Raw genomic sequence first — 20,595 nt, forward strand, 5'->3', positions numbered from 1 at the left:
GGGGCTATGCCCAAATTTTTTCCGAGCTCCGGCATGCAACGGAGTTCTTCTGTCCTTTAGCCTGTAAGTGATATTCTTTAAGATACTCATGTGTCTTTTCACTTACAGACCACCAACTGTGAGCATCCGGGATGCGCCGCCACACTTCAAGACCCATGTGGACACGAAGTTTGCCGGTCCCATGCTCCATGCGCGACTCCGCACGGGGACATCCAGGTCTGGTACCATGAAACGTGTACCATATGTTACGATCTGGTGAGCCAGCTTTTAGACGGGGTAAGTATTCCATCTCCGGTAGCTGGTCCTCATCTGTTATAGTGCTTAAGTTTTATCAATCACTCTAACTTAAGGTAAATTCAAGGGGCCTTATAGCCCCTATAATTTTAAGTTATGCTTTAAGTTAGCTTTAGTTTTAAGTTATTCTTAAATCTAATCAATACCCTCTCTTCCAGGCGCCGGCCGTGAGGGATACCGCACTGGCAACCCTGCGGGCCTGGGTCGGCGGTTTCGGGAAGAACGCCGCCAAGGGTATGCCCTACATCCTGGAGAAAAGGTTGGCGGTACTAATCTTCCCCGGAGGCAAGGCGACAGGATACGTCGACCCAGTAGAGGCGGCCCCGACTATCGCCTTCATCCAGCAACAGCTGGCTGCCTCATTGACTGACCAAGGCCAGGACATCTCCTCGGAAGTCGCGACGTTGGATATTAATGTAGAACCTATGGTAGGTGTGGACGACCTGTTGGTCGAGGTAGGTAAGGTGGACACCCGGGAAGGGATACCCTTGGGTGCAACTGCTTCTTCTACTCCTGCAACCTCTCCATCCTTCCAAGGCTTTACGGGTAACGAATTATATACTCCTCCTGACGCTTCAGTTAGACCCAGGTCAAGGGTCAAGCAGTGAAATCCTTGACGAAGACGTCGTCGTCGTCTAAGAAGGACGGCTTCGGCGTCATCCTCTTCTCGTAAGTCTCCGGCTAGGAATCCCGGAGCAGAGAGATCTAAAGCTTCTGGGTCCGGCTCTAAGTCCTCGAGGAGTAAATCCTCCAGAGAGAGATCTCACACTCCGGCGGAGTCGTCAGTTCCGCTACCCTTGGTTCCAATTCAGAGCCACCCCTCCACCTCCGCAGCAGCTCCGGCTTTGGACTCCAATGCTGGTCTGTTACAACAGGTGGGCGACCTGGTTGGGTCTCTGAAAAGTAGCATGGAACAAATGATCTCTCGGTTGTCGGATAGGATTACCTCTCAAGACAGCATTATAGCCAGACTGAGCCAAGCTCCTCTAGCCTCTCCTCCACCTTTCAATACAGGTGGAGCCCAGCTTCCCCCGTATGACTCTCTACCTCCGTTCTCAATGAACAACCCTTGGAGAGTAGCGTCATACGCCCCCTTCCAAGACGGACTCATTTCTATCCCGGAATGTGGAACTCGGAGGATCGAGGACTTCGAGTTCTACCCGGAAGACCTTCAGCCTCCGTTCATCGGCTACGCAAGGCTCACCGCCTCAGCTAAGACTCGGGATGATAAAGTATCAAAGGAGACAGTCCTCTATTCACGTGACCAGGCTCAGAGAGAATGGCTCAGGTGTCTAGAGGACATGGATTGTTCCAATACGAAAATCCAACCTTTCAAGAGTCCGTTCACGATCTTTACGATGGATGAGAGTACCCCGCTCCCTTTCCTGACAAAGATCGCGACGTCTACCATTCCAGCGGCCCAGAAGGGGGACCCCATGCCTCAACTGAAGGAAGCAGATCCTACATCTCCGTTACTTCCTTCAGCCGGAGAATTGTGGGAAGACTTACCTAACACCTTCTCAGCTGGCAAACTCAAACCGGACTGTGCTATGGAGCAGTTTGGTGAGAAGCTACCTAGGCTTCCAGATAGCCTTATTCAGGCAGAATTTGACGCCAAATCACGGTTAGCCAGATCTATTAATTCCATGGCTATGACCGAGGTAGCTACCATAGCCTATGGGTCAGAACCGCTCTTCAAGCTTATGACCAAATCCCTGACTCAAACGGTACAGTCAGATATGTTTGAGTTTGCCACTGCTAGGACGAATTGTAGGAAGCATGTCCTACAAGAAGCAACTATTCGGCACGAGCCGAATAGGTTACTTGCGTCGAGCATCTGGGGAGCAGACCTCTTCCCAGAAGCGATGGTGAAGGAGGTTCAGTCAGAGGCTACGAGGTTGAACCAGAGCCTTAAGGACCGTTGGGGTCTTACGGCCAAGAGACGACAAGATCTAGCAGCTAGGGGTAAGGGTCAAAGGAAACCTAGACGTTTCCAGCCCTACCAGAAAAAGCAGCCACGCTTTTCTCAGCAAGTTCCGGCTGTTCCCTTAGTGCAAACAGCCCAACCTTCCACCTCAAAGGCTCAATCACAGCCGATTTACGTTATCTCCCCTCAGCCTCAGCCCTCCACCTCTTACGCCCTCTCTCCAGCTTACAATCAAGCCTTCGAGAGTCAAGCTTCACAGAAGTATGACCGCTCGGGGTAAGGGAGGCAGAGGTAAGCGATCCTTTCGTGGGAGAGGATCGGGAGGTCCCTTTAATAGAGGAAAACATTTCAGGGGAGGCCGAGGAGGCTACCAGAACCAATGAGGAATTTCAGGTAGGAGGGAGGCTGTTTCACTTTCGCCACCGGTGGAACTTCAGCAAGTGGGCTCAGAGCATTGTGTCAAAAGGCCTGGGTTGGAGCTGGTTAACGAACCCACCCCCATCCAGACCTTTCCGCCAACTTCCTTCCAAGGAACTGACGGAGTATGCGGAGGATCTCCTTCAGAAAGGAGCTATAGCGAGAGTCAAAAGGTTAAAATTTCAAGGACGCTTGTTCAGCGTGCCAAAGAAAGGCTCACAAAAAAGAAGGGTAATCTTAGACTTGTCCCGCTTAAACTTAGCCATTCGCTGCGACAAGTTCAAGATGCTCACGATCTCGTAGGTACGGACCTTACTTCCCCGTGGGGCCGTCACCACCTCTATCGATCTTACAGACGCTTACTATCATATCCCTATTGCAAGACACTTCCGTCCGTATCTGGGCTTCAAGATAGGAGACCAGACATTCTCCTTCAAGGTAGTTCCTTTCGGGCTCAATGTAGCACCCAGGGTGTTTACGAAGCTGGCGGAAGTAGTAGTTCAACAACTCAGATCGCAAGGGATTATGGTAGTAGCGTATCTCGACGATTGGTTGATCTGGGCTTCAACAGTCGAGGAATGCAACAGAGCAACACTGAAAGTAATTCAGTTTCCTGGAATATCTAGGCTTCAAGATAAACAGGACCAAGTCAAGACTCACCCAGAGTCAAACTTTCAGTGGCTAGGCATTCAATGGAATCTATCCTCCATACTCTGTCGATTCCATCATCCAGAGAAAGGAAATAGCGAAGTCAGTCAAACAATTTCTGAGTCACAAACTGGCATCAAGAAGATCCCAGGAAAGGATCTTGGTTCTCTCCAGTTTGCATCAGTGACGAACATCTTAATGAAAGCCAAACTGAAAGACCTAACCAGAATCTGGCGCTCACGAGCAAATGTCAGGTCCAGGGACAAATTATCCTCAGTCCCTCTGATTCTGAAGAATCGACTCCGACCGTGGGCGAAAGTCAAGAACTTGTCGGTGTCAGTGCCCCTTCAGTTTCCTCCACCATGGATAAACCATCCACACAGACGCATCATTAAGCGGTTGGGGAGGATATTCCCAGTTCAAAAAGGTTCAAGGAACGTGGTCACCTCAGTTCCGTCAGTTTCCATATAAACGTACTGGAAGCAATGGCAGTGTTCTTGACTCTAAAAAAGTTACGCCCGCCAAAGTACTCCCACATAAAGCTAGTCCTGGACAGCGCAGTGGTGGTACATTGTGTAAACAGAGGAGGCTCCAAGTCACGTCATCTAAATCACGTCATGGTAGCCATCTTCTCCCTGGCGGACAAGTTCAGTTGGCATCTCTCCTCCACTCATATAGCTGGAGTGAGAAACGTCATAGCAGATGCTCTATCCCGATCAGTACCTCTAGAGTCGGAATGGTCACTGGACAACAGTTCGTTCCAATGGATTCTTCAGAGAGTTCCAGGTCTACAGGTGGATCTCTTCGCATCTCAAACGAACCACAAACTTCCGTGTTATGTGGCCCCCAACCTGGACCCTCTGGCCTATGCCACGGACGCCTTGGCTCTAGACTGGAACAACTGGGAGAAGATTTATGTCTTTCCTCCGGTGAATCTTCTCATGAAAGTCTTAAACAAACTCAGGACATTCAAGGGTCAAGTGGCTCTAGTAGCCCCAGACTGGCCGAAGAGCAATTGGTACCCTCTCATTCTGGAACTGGGTCTTCGCCCTCTTCGGATCCCCAATCCCAGGCTCTCCCAGTCAGTACAAACGAAGACTGTGTTCGCTTCCTCAGGGATTCTCAAAACCCTAACTTTATGGATTTCATGAAGTTTGCAGCAAAAGGGATGCGAATATTGATCCTCAGAATATTCTCTTCTTGAATCCGATAAAAGAGATTCAACTTTGAGACAGTATGATGCGGCTGTCAAAAAGTTAGCAACCTTCCTGAAAGGAATCAGATATTAGGATCATGACAACTCAATTCAGCTATATCCTTTTTCAGATCCTTATTTGAAAAAGGCTTAGCAGCTAGCACAATTACGACAAACAAGTCAGCCTTGAAAAAGATTTTTCAATTTGGGTTCAACATAGACTTGACAGACTCCTACTTCTCGTCTATTCCCAAGGCATGTGCTAGGCTTAGGCCTTCGGTAAGGCCTACGTCAGTATCATGGTTCTTAAATGATGTTCTAAAGCTGGCTTCAGAAACCAATAATGACACATGCTCGTTTATAATGCTCTTAAGAAAAACCCTATTTTTATTAAGCTTGGCCTCAGGAGCTAGAATTTCAGAACTGTCGGCGTTATCCAGAGATCCGGATCATATTCAGTTCCTTCCCACAGGGGAAGTGCTACTTTCTCCGGAACGTAGCTTTATAGCAAAGAATGAAGATCCTTTGATTGAGGTGGGAACCATGGAAGCGGTACTACCCCTTCCACAAGATGTATCTCTTTGCCCAGTTTCAGCCTTACGAGCCTTTCTATCTAGGACCTCCTCATCATCATCGGGTCCTCTCTTTAAGAGAGAAAAAGGTGGCACTTTATCTATTAAAGGCATCAGGCAACAAATCCTGTACTTCATTAAACAAGCCAATCCTGACTCTTTCCCAAAAGCACATGATGTCAGGGCAGTAGCCACCTCAATTAACTATTTCCAACATATGAACTTCGATGAGTTGAAAAAGTATACTGGATGGAAATCGCCGACAGTGTTCAAACGTCATTACTTAAAGTCCTTGGAAGCTCTGAAATTTTCAGCAGTTGCAGCGGGGAACATAGTTTCCCCTGACTCTGACTAATCTTTAGTAGAAGATCCAGTCCTCCTTTCTACCTGCCTCACCCAACAGTTCGTCTATTCCTGCCTTGTTCATTTACGGTCACCTTGTGTCTTAGCTGCCTTTATGATGTTGTAGTGGGTGTCCCTTATTTTTTTGCTAGGGACACCCACATTTGATGATGGATATTGATCTCGTGGATGTCATCTCCTTATTTTTATGCTAGGAGATACATCTTATTGTAATGGTTACGGGTTTTGTATATTAAGTCATATACATTCCTTTATATATTATTATTATTGAGTTTGTTTTATTCAACTTTATATTAATTGCTTTAGAATGTTTTGATACATAGCTTTACACAGATACCATTTTTGTACATATATGACATATTTCTCCTGTATATATGTATATTACCTTAAGTTAAGAAATATTATTAGAATTAAGTGTAATTTAAGCAATATTTCTATTTTGTATCACTGTGTATATGTATCCTTATTAGCAATTATATTCGTTTATTTTTATTTTATCTTTTATTTGAGACCTCTTTGTATTTTGTTCATTTCTTTACAATCTTGTGCTATTTCTCTGGTACGATTTCGCGCAGCGACACGAGCTGAGCCCAGAAAAGGGATTTTGACGTAAGGAAAAATCTATTTCTGGGCGATTGGCTGCGTGTCGCCAGCGAAATCCCGCCCTACCCGTCCCATCGCCAAGATTGTCTGCTAACTTCAGGATGGCCACCAGAGGCGCAGCAGTCGGCAGCATGGGATGGAGTAGTAGTAGTTGGTGCTGCCCACTCTGTGGGTCGGCTCTCCTCTTGGGGGATTTTGTAGTGGGAGAATTCTATTGGCATTTGGCTCGTGGTAGTGGTCTCACTCGCCATAGTGTTCATACCGACACCCTCTGGGGGGGTGAGCGAGTCAGTTATACTGACCTTTTTCTTTATTTATTTATTCTCTGGTATGTGTTAGTACATTTACCCTAGAAATAATAGATTAAAGGATATTTCGCTGGCGACACGAGCCAATCGCCCAGAAATAGATTTTTCCTTACGTCAAAATCCCTTTTTTGGACCCATCTTCCCTGTCAAAAAGGCATAGGAATTTGTGGTTAGTACTTTTTTTTCTCAGACCTGGCAAGTAATGGGGATCTTAGTTGTTTGTGCTCTGTTGTCTCATCTGTCTGAGAGGAGTGAAGGCATACCAGGTAATCGCTAAGGGTAAGGGAAAGTCCTCTTACCTTGGGTCCTTTTATACTTTATCACTGTCTCTATTTAAGGCACTCTTCTGGCTGAGACCAACTAAGAGGGAATTTTTATATATTTGTTGGTCTGTCTTACGGAGACTTGGGTACACCATTAGAGTAATTCCTTTGAGGACTCACAGCAGCTAACTAAAATAGGTTTTTCCATCATCAAAGTCTGATTTTATTGTTATATCAAGGTTCTGTCATCTCCCAACATTTTATATAATAGCTTGATCAATTTTAATGCATCTTAGCTTTTGGGTCTTATGTATGCAATGCACATTGTGTATTTCAGTGTAAGGGATTAAACGCAATGATTTTACAGTTTGGAAAACATGAAATTTTCATAATAAAACTAATATTGTAATACTTACCTGAACACCTGAATTAGCCCTGGCCACTGACCAGCCCAAACTACATCCCCATAAATTTTCCCAAAAAGTGAATATTTTAACTGTCAGCTCTACCAACGCTGCACATGAAATCTTGTCAACTGAGTTACCTGTGGTACCGTTGGCAACGCTGCTGCAAATACCAGCCGTCAGAGGCCTACATCCCCAATTGAGTCATTCACTATCAAAATTGAAATGGGGAGGAGGGTGTTCAGGTAAGTATATTACAATACATATTAGTTTTATTATGAAAACTTTATATTGCAATACACTCCCTGAACACCTGAAGTAGCCCAATTAACAACATTTTAATGGAGGTGGGATCAATCTAAGTCAGCCCGACCCGACAATGGAGCATAAGCAGGCAACTCAATATCAACCCACCGTATGTAAGGATATGTTACCTCACCTAGTTGTCCAACTCAGTAGGTGAGGATGATTGCATAGTGAGTACCTCAACGTCAGTCTCGTTTCTAAGGCTGTTCACAATTTATTTATAGTGTTTTCAAATTATTAACTAAAGAAATAGGAACACTTCGTTTAAAAGTAAGCCACAGGTTGAACACATAGGCTAAGGGAAACTGCAAGTCATGGTTGTTGTTTCATAATCCGAGAAGTTAGACTAAAAATTAAATTTTCCTCTATACACTGAAAACGAAAATGATCTTATGATAAAAAAACATTATGTAATGATGTTCAGTTATCACATTATAAATAAAAAATTTTGGGGGAAAATTTCCAATGTTGACAACAAAATCTGGATGTATGATGTAGGCTAGTAGCATAAACTTAAATCCTCATCTGGAGGATGAACTACTAGCTACCAATATTTAACACTTATGCCTTACTGCAACAGTATTAAGGAACAAACTTTTGACTGGGGCTTAAGATTAGGCACAGCTTTCCAGCAATGATATCCAGAATTTCTCTAATTCAGCATCATGAAATAGAAATTCTTATGGAGCAACCTCGAAGATGTCTGCTTAAATGCAGACCAAGGGCAGTAATGAGTATCTTAGCCAGTTTTGCACTGTTGTCACCTCAGTGTGAGAAGGGTGAAGCTCTGAAGGAAAACCGGGTAATTGCTATTGGCAAGGGAAAGAGCCCTCTTTCTGTGAGTCCTTTTACACCTTATCACTGGGTCTATCTAAGGCACTGTTCTGGCCAAGACCGCTATGAGAGAATTCTTTGGTATTTGTTGGTCTCTCATATGGAGGCGGGGGGAACTCTACAAGAAAGTCCTTTGAGGATGAACTGCTGTGCTATCAAAAAGCAACTCTCTTATCTGTTTGAGACTATGGAAGTCAGATACATGGTGCTACATGACTCAGCATTAGATAACGTAGATCCATTCAGAAGGAAGGATTCAGAATCTGTACTAGACATTGGAGTCCACAACGAACATCATCAAACGTGTCGAAAGTGGTGAACCACTTCTCTTATTCTCTCCTTCATGATTGTAACTGTACATAGTACAATAAGATTCCTTTGAACGCATCTTTCTTGCTAGATTTTCCCACACTTTATCATGCCATCTAATCCTTTACCTCCCTTTTGATCTTCTACCCATTAACAGGTTTCATCCACTTCGTTCCTTCCTCCTCACTCATTCTTATCACATTTCCAAATCATCTCAATCTTGACTCTAAGCATATCAGTAATCTTTACCACTCTGGCACTTCTCAGGATATGTAACACCCCAAAGACATCTTACAAGGAGCCCCAGTTAATAACCTGCCTGACGCTACCTCCTTGTAACACATTTGAAAGTTAACTGAAGATACTTGGGGAGCCATTACACTATGAGCTTTTTTACATGACTCATACATGGTTTCAGAAAGCATGGTGTAATACATGATATCCCTCACATAAATATTACTGGGTAATACCATATGTTGCTTTGTGGTGTACTTCATTCCAGAAATAATGCCCCCTTGAAGCATTAAAATCCTGTCTTTGAGCTGTTACACTCATCTGACTCATGACCTTATCCCTGTAAGCAGAACAATGCTTACAGTGAAACATATCTTTATTGGTTGTCCAACTTCCAGCCAGTAACATGTATTAAGTATTGGAAACAAATTTTGGAGTGAGATTGTGTCTGAATCTTTGATATTTTCAGTGTTTCTAAATTTTTACTGAATTGCAATACTACATTGGTTAATATAAAAAAAAATTATTATGAGCAAACCCTTTGGGCTAGCCTTATGAAAGTTGAGAAAGATAATTCAGGAGTATGTTTGAAAGTTATAAATAATATTAATGATTTAGTCTCAGTAGAGTATTATTGAAACAGTAAGTCAATTAAATTAATTTGATCTAAGGAAAATGTTTGTAAGGAAAGAGTACATAGTTTAAAATTAATAAGCTTCACAGATATTTATGCAGCACATAATTTTGATTTCTTGTTTTTACATCTTTATATTTTCATATTTCATGTCAAGAATAAACATATAGATGATCACATTTGAGATTTAATTTTCATTCATTTTTAGGAGACATCCTTGTGATGGATTATGAAGGCTACCTTTACTTCAAGGACCGCACTGGAGATACTTTCCGTTGGAAAGGTGAAAATGTTGCAACAAGTGAAATTGAGGGAGTTATTTCCAAAGTCATAGGACATGGAGATGTTGTTGTTTATGGTGTTGAAGTAAGTTTTGAATGCCCATCAATGTACAGTGCTACCCCACTTTTATGCAGGGATAGGTTCCAGAAATGCAAAACCCCCCTAAAAATGTTTATAACTGCCCAATATACCATGCACCCCTTAAACTAAAATGCTTATGACTGCCTAGTTTGATTAAAAAAAAAGTGAATTGGCGATAATTTTGGAGATATGGCCCATAGAAAAATGATGAAAGTTGCAGCTAAAATGTGAAAAATGTTCTACAAAAGTCTGTGTCAAGGTAATGCTTGAAAAAGTGGGTTAGCACTGTATTTCATGTTTTGTTTAGGGGAAGACAGAAGAATTGAAAGAATGATGTATATAATCTAGTTATCCCCTTTCTGTAGTCATTCCATCCCCCCCCTTCCCCCCTTTACAACCAAATACAGGGACAGGCAGTCCCCGGGTTACGACGGGGGTTCCGTTCTTGAGATGCGTCGTAAGCTGAAAATCGTTGTCAAAAATCCTAAGAAAACCTTACTTTTAATGCTTTGGGTGCATTAAAAACTATGTAAACTGCATTCTTATTGCATTTTGCATAAAAAAACCTTCAAATGTTGATTATTTTGCATTTTTGGTGTCATATTTCATCTGCCAGATCAGTGTTGTAGGCGTCGTAACCCTGGAAATAATTTCTGATAAATATAACTCAAAAGCGCCTTAACCTCGGAACGTCGTAAGCCGAACCCTTTGTAACCCGGGAACTGCCTGTACTGGCAGACTCGTTAATGGCAATCCAGTTTTATGGCGCTTGTCTATCGACATAAGATTGTGAATTATGTTACCATAACAGGCTGAGTCTCGGTTATCAGTGCCATAAGGTGGCGATAATAGAGTTATGGTGCCATAACATACCTAACAGAGGCATCATTCACTGGTTATCGGTATCATAAATCGCAGAGTTTTGGTTAATGGCGGTTTTGCTTATCAGCACCTTGCCGAGAATGAACCCCTACCGATAACCGGGGACTGGTTGTATTGGACATTTTTTATTGTGTAGTCGCTGTCTCATCCTCAAGGAGTAGCTACCCTTTCCATGGTCTATCCAGAGCTCCCTGGTGACCAGACTAATGTCAAAGAATTCTCTTAACTGGTCTTGTTGCCAGGTATTGTGTCGTCTTATCCTCAGTGAGTGTTAATACCCAGTTTACCTACATCAAAAACTGCAAGAAGAAGTAGTGTTTATGCACATACGCACTATCGTATTGTTTACATACAACCAAATTCCAACAAGCCACCATTCCTTTTTCTGGTCAATAAAGAAATCAGAGCTCTGAAGATTTCGCTTTTCGATTTCATGACAGAGGATCATGGAAGCTTCTAAGTTGAAAGTTTAGTTCATAATTTTAAGTTCCAGTTAAAAGTTTTTAGTTTAGACAGTAGAACAATGATTTTTGTGCTTGAAAAGCCAGAAATCTGCTTTTTCGCCAGCACTTGTTAGTGCTTTTTACGATTTATGATCATTAGGCTAGCTCAAGAATTCTGTTCTTCGCTTAATAATTTCATTACATAGGTTCATGGAAACATATAAGTTGAAAGTTAATTGTATGATTTCAAGTTATAGTTAAAATTTATAAAATTTAGACTGTGGAACAATGATTTTATTGTGCGTGAAAAGCCATAAGCCGGCTTTTTTGCAAGCACACATCAGCTCTTACAATTTAGGATCGTTAACTCTGAGATTTTCATTCTTCATTCATTGATTTCATTACCAAAGTTCAATTTTTTTATTTTTTAGTTTAGACCGTGGAACAATGATTTTATGGTGCATGAAAAGCTGTAAATCTGCTTTTTTGCCATCACACGTAGGTGCTTCTTATATTTTATTATGATCATTAGCCATTTGTAGAAGCAAAAATTATTTTGAAGAATTTATCATTCTATTTTGAAGTTTCAAATAAAGAAATCTTCCACAATTACAGTGAACCCCTGTATTCGGGGACTCGCATATTTGTGGATTCGTCTATGGCTGTTATTCGCCGGAAATTTGCCCATGCATGGTATTTTTCAATGAGAAATATCCACAAATTACTGTACAGTGGTACCTCGAGATACAAAATTAATCCGTTCCGAGGCGCCCTTCGTATCATGAGGTTTTCGTATCTTGGACCACATTTTACATGTAAAATGGCTAATCCGTTCCAAGCCCTCCAAAAACACCCCGGTAAATTTCATAATAAAGCTAAATTGACCTATAAACAATGAAATACTACAACAAATTGGACCATTCAATACCTAACTTAATAACGTAATGCAAATTAACCTGTAAATAAAGTGTATTAGTGTACATGGTATACAAGAAATACTGTATGTATATAGTAAAATGTGGAAGCTTACCTTTCGGGTGAGGCTAACTCCGAAAGTGGCAGCAGAGGAGGACAAACGGCAGATACGTACGTACGTACACTTAACTTTACGAAACACAAAAAAATTTAAGGAAAACTAAACTAAAATTTACGAAACACATTAACAAAACTGTAACACTTAACTTTACAAAATACTAAAATTAAAGTTTTTTTTTGTTTTTTTTTTTTATTAATTTTTTTTATACTTTTTTTATGCTTTTCGTAGTTTTTTTTTTTTTTTTTTTTTTTTCTCTCTCCAAAATTTCAACTTCATCACCACTTTCAACTTTCTGTTTTTATCACTTGGTTCTTCCTTTTTGCTTACTCCTGCTAATGCTAAAGGCCTCTTTAAAAAATAACTATCCAAGGAAGATTGCCTCTGCCTACTTTTCACAATGCTCCTGAAACGACTCAGGCAAGCGTCATCGAACTGCGCAAGCATACGACCTGTGTGAGCCTTTTCGGGGTGTCTTTTTTTTTTTTTTTCTATAAACGATTGCACTCTATGAAAAGCGGCTAGAACATCCTTAATTTCTGCTGTTGTCATAGGGTCGCCCTCCTCCTCGCCGCTGCTAGAGAACTCCTCTTGAACGACGTTATGTTGCATGGCCTCCAACTCCTTCAGGTCATCCGTCGTAAGCTCCTCTTGGTGCTCCTCGAGAAGGTCGTTGATGTCGTCCTCGTTGGACCAGCCCCATGGATTTGCCGAGTGCAACGATCTCGTCGAGATCTGGTTATAAAACAGTTTCAGGATTGTCAACTGTTTCTGAATCTGCAGCACCAGCTTCGCCCACGTCGAATCCCTCGAAGTCTCGGGCGGATACGGCATCAGGCCAGAGTTTCCCCCACGAGGAATTCAAGGTTCGCCTCGAAACCTCCTGCCAAGCTTGGTCGATGAGTCGGATGCATATGACAATGTTGAAATGCTTCTTCCAAAATTCACGCAAGGTGAGGTTTGTGGTATCGGTGATGTCGAAACATCTCTTGAAAAGATGTTTTGTGTACAGCTTCTTAAAGTTCGATATCACTTGCTGGTCCATGGGCTGGAGGAGAGGGGTGGTGTTAGGCGGAAGATAAAGAATCTTGATGAAGGAATACTCCGCTAGGATGTCTTCCTCAAGGCTAGGAGGGTGGGTAGGGGCATTGTCCAACACCAGCAGACATTTCAGGGGGAGGCGCTTCTCTTCCAAAAAACTCTTCATAGTCGGGCCGAAACACAGATTTACCCACTTGGTGAACAAAAGCCTCATTACCCAGGCTTTTGCATTAGCCCTCCACATCACTGGAAGCTTCTCCTTAAGCATTTTGTGGGCCTTGAAGGCTCGAGGAGTCTCGGAATGATACACCAGTAGGGGCTTCACCTTGCAATCCCCACTGGCATTGGAACAAAGTGCGAGCGTAAGCCCGTCTTTCATAGGCTTATGCCCGGGTAGCTTCTCTTCCTCCGTGATGTACGTCCGACGAGGCATTTTTTTCCAAAAAAGGCCAGTCTCATCACAGTTGAAGACTTGCTGAGAACTGTAGCCTTTTCTTGGTCATCATCTCGTCGAATGTCTTTTTAAAGGCTTCGGCCGCTTTCGTGTCCGAGCTGGCAGCCTCCCCATGCCGCACCACCGAATGGATGCCAGTCCGTTTACGAAGTTTCTTGAACCACCCATGCGAAGCCTTGAAGTCTGGGGTTGGCGTTGATGTCCCTTCCCCTCCGTCGTCTTCCGCGTGGGCAATCAAATCGCCGAAAACAGCACTGGCCTTGTGGGAGATTGCCGTCTCCGTTATCGTATCGCCAGCGATTTCTTTGTCTTTTATCCAGACAAGAAGCAGCCATTCCATCTCGTCGTGCACGTGGGTCCTCTTGCTGGACAAAATAGTGATGCCCTTGGAAGGTGTAACTGCTTTGATGGCATCCTTCTGCTTAAGGATGGTGCCTATTGTCGACGGATTTGGGCCATATTCCTTGGCGATCACACTCAATCGCATACCAGCTTCATACTTCTTGATAAATTTCAACTTTCTTGGGACCCATGACTACTTATATACTGTATGTAATTTACGTATAAGTAGAATAAGTTTTCACACAACACGATAAAGTACGTATACTGCAACGAAATCACTTAACGAATTTACGTTACTAAACGAAATCGTTAGACCGAACGAATACCGCGTGCATACGATAATGATGCTGCTACCGAGTGGCCGAGGCACGCCGCTATGTACATAGATGCATCATGGGAAGGATGCTGACCAATAGGAGAGAAGGATCTTATGGCGGTGACTAGCATCAGGAACCAATGGGAGAGCAGGAGGATGGTGGTGAGTCTACTCAGTTGGCGGCGTAACCTTTCGTATCTTGAAAACTTTTCGTATGTAGAGCCGTTAAATTTTTCGTGTTAGCTTTCGTATCTCGAGTTTTTCGTAAGTTGAGCCTTTCGTATCTCGAGGTACCACTGTATTTTCATATCAATTTCATCCTAAAATGCACTTTTTGTTATAAAACTATTAAAAAACCATGTATAAACATTTTTAGTGGGTTTTTCTTGAGTTTTTAACTAGCAAAATAGGCCGTTTTAAGTGTTTTAATAGGGGTTCCAACTATTTGTGGATTCTAGCTATTCGGGGGTCTGGTACGCATCCCCCGCGAATAAGGGGACATCCACTGTATTATTATTATTAATTATAATAAAAGATAATCCTTTCAGATACTAACGATGTTGGCAATAGCCTACTAGGTAGTAGCCTACAATCTACATCGATTCAGTGTGAATGCTAGCTAGACTGTCATAGAAATTGTTGGTAGCCTATAACCTAGAATTATATATCCTTAAGGATAAACAAAAAAACCTGGACTAAGTAGTAACCTGAATTAAGGTAAGATTTAATGACATAAGCGATTACGCTATGGGCATAGGCAGTAACCTAAGTTTACACCAAAGGCCTTAGGATTAGATAGGAGGCTACAAACATTTTTCCTGTTATACAGGTACACAATCCTTTACCCGAAATCCTTGGGGCCACATGTGTTTCGGTTTTTGGAATTTTTTGGACTTCGGAACTGTGGGGTCAGGAACATAATCGAACATCACTACTGCAGTGAAAGTATTTTTTTCTCTCCTTTTTTCATTTTTTTCTTTTAGTTATTTATTCATAATAGTATATTTTTTTATATATTATATAGTACTGTTAAATAAATATGAGATAATTAGCATCATTATTGATAAACTAGTGGGACAAATAAGACCATATGTTCACTAACACTTATTTTCAACAAAAGCATATTATGTATTTGAATGTTACCATGATCGTGATTATTTGACTGGTGATGGTAAAAATTACTCAATAATTTGCTTTGTATAATTATTTCTTCTTGAAAACAAGAATTTAACAATAATTTTAAAAGTATCAGGAAAAAACTCTATCGTGAGAGTATATATAATGTTCTAAAGGGACCACAATAATAAAAAGTGTTAAAAGTCCGTGTATAATTTTTAAAACTTTACAAAAAGCTTTCGAACCCTTCCCTGGGTTCATCTTCAGTGCAAACATTTGAACTGAAGATGAACCGAGGGAAGGGTTCGAAAACTTTTTGTAAAGTTTTAAAAATTGTACATGGACTCTTTAACACTTTTTATTGTTGTGGACCCTTTAGAACAGAATAATTTTAAATTTAATACAGTGTTATGAAAAATCCCACAATGTATCATAGTGGTCAAATGTACAACTGCAAACTGATGACAACACATTGTCAATAAAGAGCAGCCCTCTCCGAGATCGATATAATGAAATGTATTTTATTGTCTTAGTTAACATTAAAGTTCACAAGTTGAATTAAAATCCAACTTGTGAATTTTAACGATAATTAAGACTACAAAATACATTTCATCTTATTGATCTTGGAGAGGGTTGTTCTCTATTGCCACTATGTTGTCATCAGTTTGCTGTCATACTTTTGATTACTAGGACACACTGTGTGGGATTTTTCATACCACTATATTAAAGTTAAAATTATTGTTAAATTCATTTTTACAAGAAGAAATAATTATATAAAGCAAGTTAGTATACATATTACAATGATAACAGATCAGTATGATGATAGAGTATACAGTAAATGGATTCTGTAAATGAAGTAACAATTTATTGATATTTTGGTGCGTTTACATTAATATTAATAGTTGAAAATTAGTAAACCATTGTAACATGTACATACACGAGAGAATATTTCATCAGTTTACATTTGAAATTCTTTCCTCGAGAAAGGAGGATATGGAGGTTGAGTAGGTTGCACCCCACAATTGAATAGAACATAAAACAAACTATAGAAAACCAGGTCAATCTAAGCCCAGTCTGATAAGACCATCCATGCCAAATTCAGCTCAGATAGCTTAGATAAATAAATCAAATGAGGAGGCCTCATCCAAAGGGTCTTCCAAGAGACAATAATTTTCACTTCTATACTTCAGTGGAATTAACCCTCTTGCGCACAGGCCGAAAATATAAGGGTGTAAGGTACACGACTTTTCCCCCGGGGCCGGAAAGAACTTGTGCATGAAAAAGTTTTTTTTATAAAATTCGGTACGTCCGAACTATAATTGATTTACGGCTCTGGTTAGTGTTATTATGTTGGCAAATGATTGAATTATTTCCGAAAGCAATCGGAACATCTTTACGAGGCTTAGAAATAATAAAAACGATGTGATGAACATGAAATTTTAAAGAAAAATCAGATATTATTTGGAAATAATCATGAAAAATAAAATAATTAGGTTTTGGGAGTTTGTTTTATACCTAAATTGCGTAGAAATGTTTGATCTTTCACGTGGAAGCAATAATTTTGCCATAAATGTGTATGCTAATGAGCTGTAAATTGATAAAAAAAATGCTAATTTTTTACAGTGTAATTTTTAGGTTTTCCTACCTACTTATGTTGACGTTTTGTATCGCAGCTAAGTATGCTAGTGGCGTCGGGTTTGTGTTTTCTTCGAGATTATCATCTGCTAACCCAATGGCATCAACTATGTTTTCTATGATTGATGCATTTTTTTGTGAATTTTACCTGAAAATAACTTGCATATGACGCGCCCAGCGCTTCATCTGTGCACTGACGGAAAAAAATTTATTGAGATGCTACTTGTCATCAGATCACGAGAGGGTTAAAGAGGTCTGAGAGCTCTAACTGAGCAGTTAAAAGTCTTACTTCATCACTGTACCCAGTTATTTTTTTTTTCTCAAGAAACAAAATTGGGTCACACAGAATGTAATTCTAGATTAAATTATAATCCTTTACTAGGAAGTGGAAACTGTGAAGTGTATATGAGTGGCAGTCATCACTCATAAGTCATTATAACACTCTTTATGACCTCAAAATTCTAATCTTCAAGCTCTTACACAACCTTCAGGTAACTTATAGTCATTCAAAACTTTAATAAGTCAACTTCCTACCCCTACTTACGCCTTTGGGATTTTAGTGCTATGGGATGGTTGGTAATTGAATATCACAATGGGAGTAGCCATTTCCAAATGCACACAAAACCTTTTGTATAATCCTCCCCTATTATTATCATTATATTATTATCATTAATATTATTTGCTGGAAGAAGAGCGTCATTAACACAGGTTTTGTTGAAAATATTGTCTATTTCAGCCACATTTATTTTGTATAGAAGTTTCTCTATTCATCTTATTATACTGACTTTTCTTCGGTACTCAAATTGGCTATTAAAATGCCAAATGGGGGATTCATGTTTAAAAATAGTACAGTGCTCCCCCTGTATTCGCTGGGATGCATACCAGATCCCCGCACAAATAGTTAGAACCCGTGAATAGTTGGAACCCCCATAAAAATGCTTATAATGGCATATTTTGTTAGTTAAATCTCAAGAAGTGCATTTCTGGGCTCAACCCTTATTGCACGATTTCTAGGATATAAAACTGCTAAATATACCAGAGAAAAAAGTTGCATGGAATGCTAGGAATATACCCAGCTCGCTCACCCTTATAGGGTGTCGGTATAGTAACTGGGGCGTGTTAAAACCACTATCAGAGGTCTCTTACCAATTAGTTCTCTCCTTTCTCAACATCCCCCGTTACTACGAGGTGCCGTTCTACATCCGACTACTGCCCGCTACTACTACTACTACCCACGCGACTCCCGTCATTCCTTTCTATAGCACCGTGATACCTACACGCGTTCTTGTGTTTGGAAGCTTTATTGTGCTTATTGCGAAGATGTCTGACCTTCTTGAGACTCCTACTACCAAGTTGAGTATTGCAATTATCAATTTTGATAAATTGAGGTGGTGACACAGTAAAATTATATATATTGATAATTTTAGTCTCGGGAGAGTCGTATGATGCCGCTCCCCCGGCAGCCATTTTGGTGTCGTTACCTCCCAGAGCTTCATGTTTACTTGACGACTTCCAATTAGTTCATACTAATTGTAGTCGGGTTTATTTAGCTCTAGACATCTTATACAATGATTATTTATTATTTTGATGTTTATTAACATTTGTGTATTAGTTAGGCTATTTTGGCGTTCACATAGTTAGGCTACCCGACCGGGCCGTATGCGGCTTCGGAAGGTAGCCTACACCAGTGAGTTCCCTTTTGATATACATATAATTATATCTAGGTAAGTCGTTTCTATTGATATATATAGGGGAGTAGCCTTACCAGCTATATCCCTCTTTAGCTTTCTACGGAAGACTAAAGTTTTTATTCAATTCGAAGCGTTCTGATTAGAGAGTTGGAATACGATTAAACTTATAGGATGATATCCTTAAGTCATTATATTACCTGACCAGGTCGGCATTATACCCGATTTTGGAGGGTTAGGCTATTCGCTCGTATCACACCTTGTTCCTCTCTCTACCTCCATTTTCCCCATCCTGTCCCCCTTTTTACTCACACTATGCCGTTATAGCCTACTTGCTTTAGAATATATAAATTTGTTTTTTATAAATTGTTATTATTTATTGTGCATGTATTGGACAGAAGGCCATAGGCTTACTGCCTTGATCGGGTGGATCCACTGTGTCTCGGAGGGTTGTCCCACCTGACCGGTCACATTGACCCCATGATCACGAGCAAGCCACTCTTCTCGGCTGTCTCCCTCCCCCTGTACCCACTTCGGTGGAGTACTTACTCACCACACCCTAACCCCGGGAAATAGGCGTGAGTCATACGCTCTAGGGGAGAAGGGGGGAACAGCTGAGAGAGAGATACATTGCTCACACGCTCTGAGAGTCGAGGCAGGTAGCGCTCTCTCCTAGGCTAGTCATGGATGGCCACCGGACGCGCTGGACTGAGTACGCACCTTGCTACGTACCTCATATCCTCCTATCCCCTGAATCCCCATCTTCGCTATCCTTCCGCCCCGGTAGGGCCGGGATAAACCTTAGAATCGTATTTATATATTAGTAGCTATGATTCTTTGATTGGATTCAGGCAAAAATTTTACCCTGTTCTGATCCTGTAGGCTGATCCCTTATACAAAAGGATATTAATGAGATGGTCGATCCGGGAAGAAGGTTACAGATGGAGCCTAGTATTTCATTAATTTATTTATAATATTATTATTCTTGGGCCGGATTCATAATGGTAGGAATTCATAATTTCAACCAGGTATTCCGGCACCTGTACTGGTGTCCCTAAAATTCTGATTTGTTTGTGCCCCCTTGTCGTCAACTTATTTTTAAAAGAAGCGCTTCACGCAATTATACATTCCGGGGCCGACGGAATACTAGGTAACTTGGTTTCCGCTCATCCCAAGCCTTTCTTCTCAATACGTACGTTCTACTCCGGTAGGGGTACGGGAAGCTGAGAGAAGTTTCATAGTAGAATTTTTCTCTCCGGAGCCGGCGGACTGGTGCAAGGTTAACCCTGCCACTGTTTCTGTCTGCTCCAAAAACCTTATAATAACAAAAGTTTGGATGACATGAGGTGGTACAAGAAGGAGAACAGAATATTAGGATACCATTGGAAAACACTTAATGCATAGTTAATAAGGAAGCATGCGACTCCGCTGAACTAAACATAGCGGATCTAACTTAACTATACAAGGCACCGAATCCTCCGGTGATATCAAATTATGATACTCATGTATCAAATTAATTTACAGGTGGTACGCTGTCAGGAGACAGCATGCGCTGCTGTGCTGTAGCAATCGTGTGGGCATGAGGTCTGCCGATCTCATGCCGGGTGTGCAGTCCAGGTGGACGACCTTCTGGTTTGGCATCCAGATGGAAGTGAGATCTGTTACGCGCTGGTCTCAGAATTAACAAATGACTCAGTATGTACAACATTCCGTACCCTAGAAATAATGACTAAGTATATTGGCAATATGGAACTTGAAAAATACATTGTCGTATTATAGGGTAAGTTCTAACGGGAATATCTCTTTTAGACTCCCCAAGCCATCAAGAACTCTTCCCTGGCGACCCTCAAGATCTGGGTCGGCAGCTTTGGCCGCAACGTGAAGGCCAAGAAGCCATATATCCTGGCGGAGGATATTTGCACTCTACTATACCCTAACGCCAAGATGTCGGCAGCAGTGCCGAAGGAAGTA

At 41.3% G+C, this 20,595-nt stretch overlaps 1 protein-coding gene across 6 annotated transcripts in view; it reads left to right on the forward strand.

Moving 5' to 3' along the window:
• The window catches only part of LOC135216379 (long-chain fatty acid transport protein 4-like), a 447,308-nt gene that overhangs the window by 392,537 nt on the left and 34,176 nt on the right, over nucleotides 1–20,595 (forward strand). For all 6 annotated transcript variants that reach the window (XM_064251648.1, XM_064251647.1, XM_064251650.1 and 3 more), the window contains exon 13: nucleotides 9,520–9,677. In XM_064251648.1, the coding sequence (XP_064107718.1) occupies nucleotides 9,520–9,677 (158 nt within the window). The remainder of the gene's footprint in view (nucleotides 1–9,519; nucleotides 9,678–20,595) is intronic.

This window comes from Macrobrachium nipponense, chromosome 6 (genome assembly GCF_015104395.2).
Source record: "Macrobrachium nipponense isolate FS-2020 chromosome 6, ASM1510439v2, whole genome shotgun sequence".
NCBI classification, from domain to species: Eukaryota; Metazoa; Arthropoda; class Malacostraca; order Decapoda; family Palaemonidae; genus Macrobrachium; species Macrobrachium nipponense.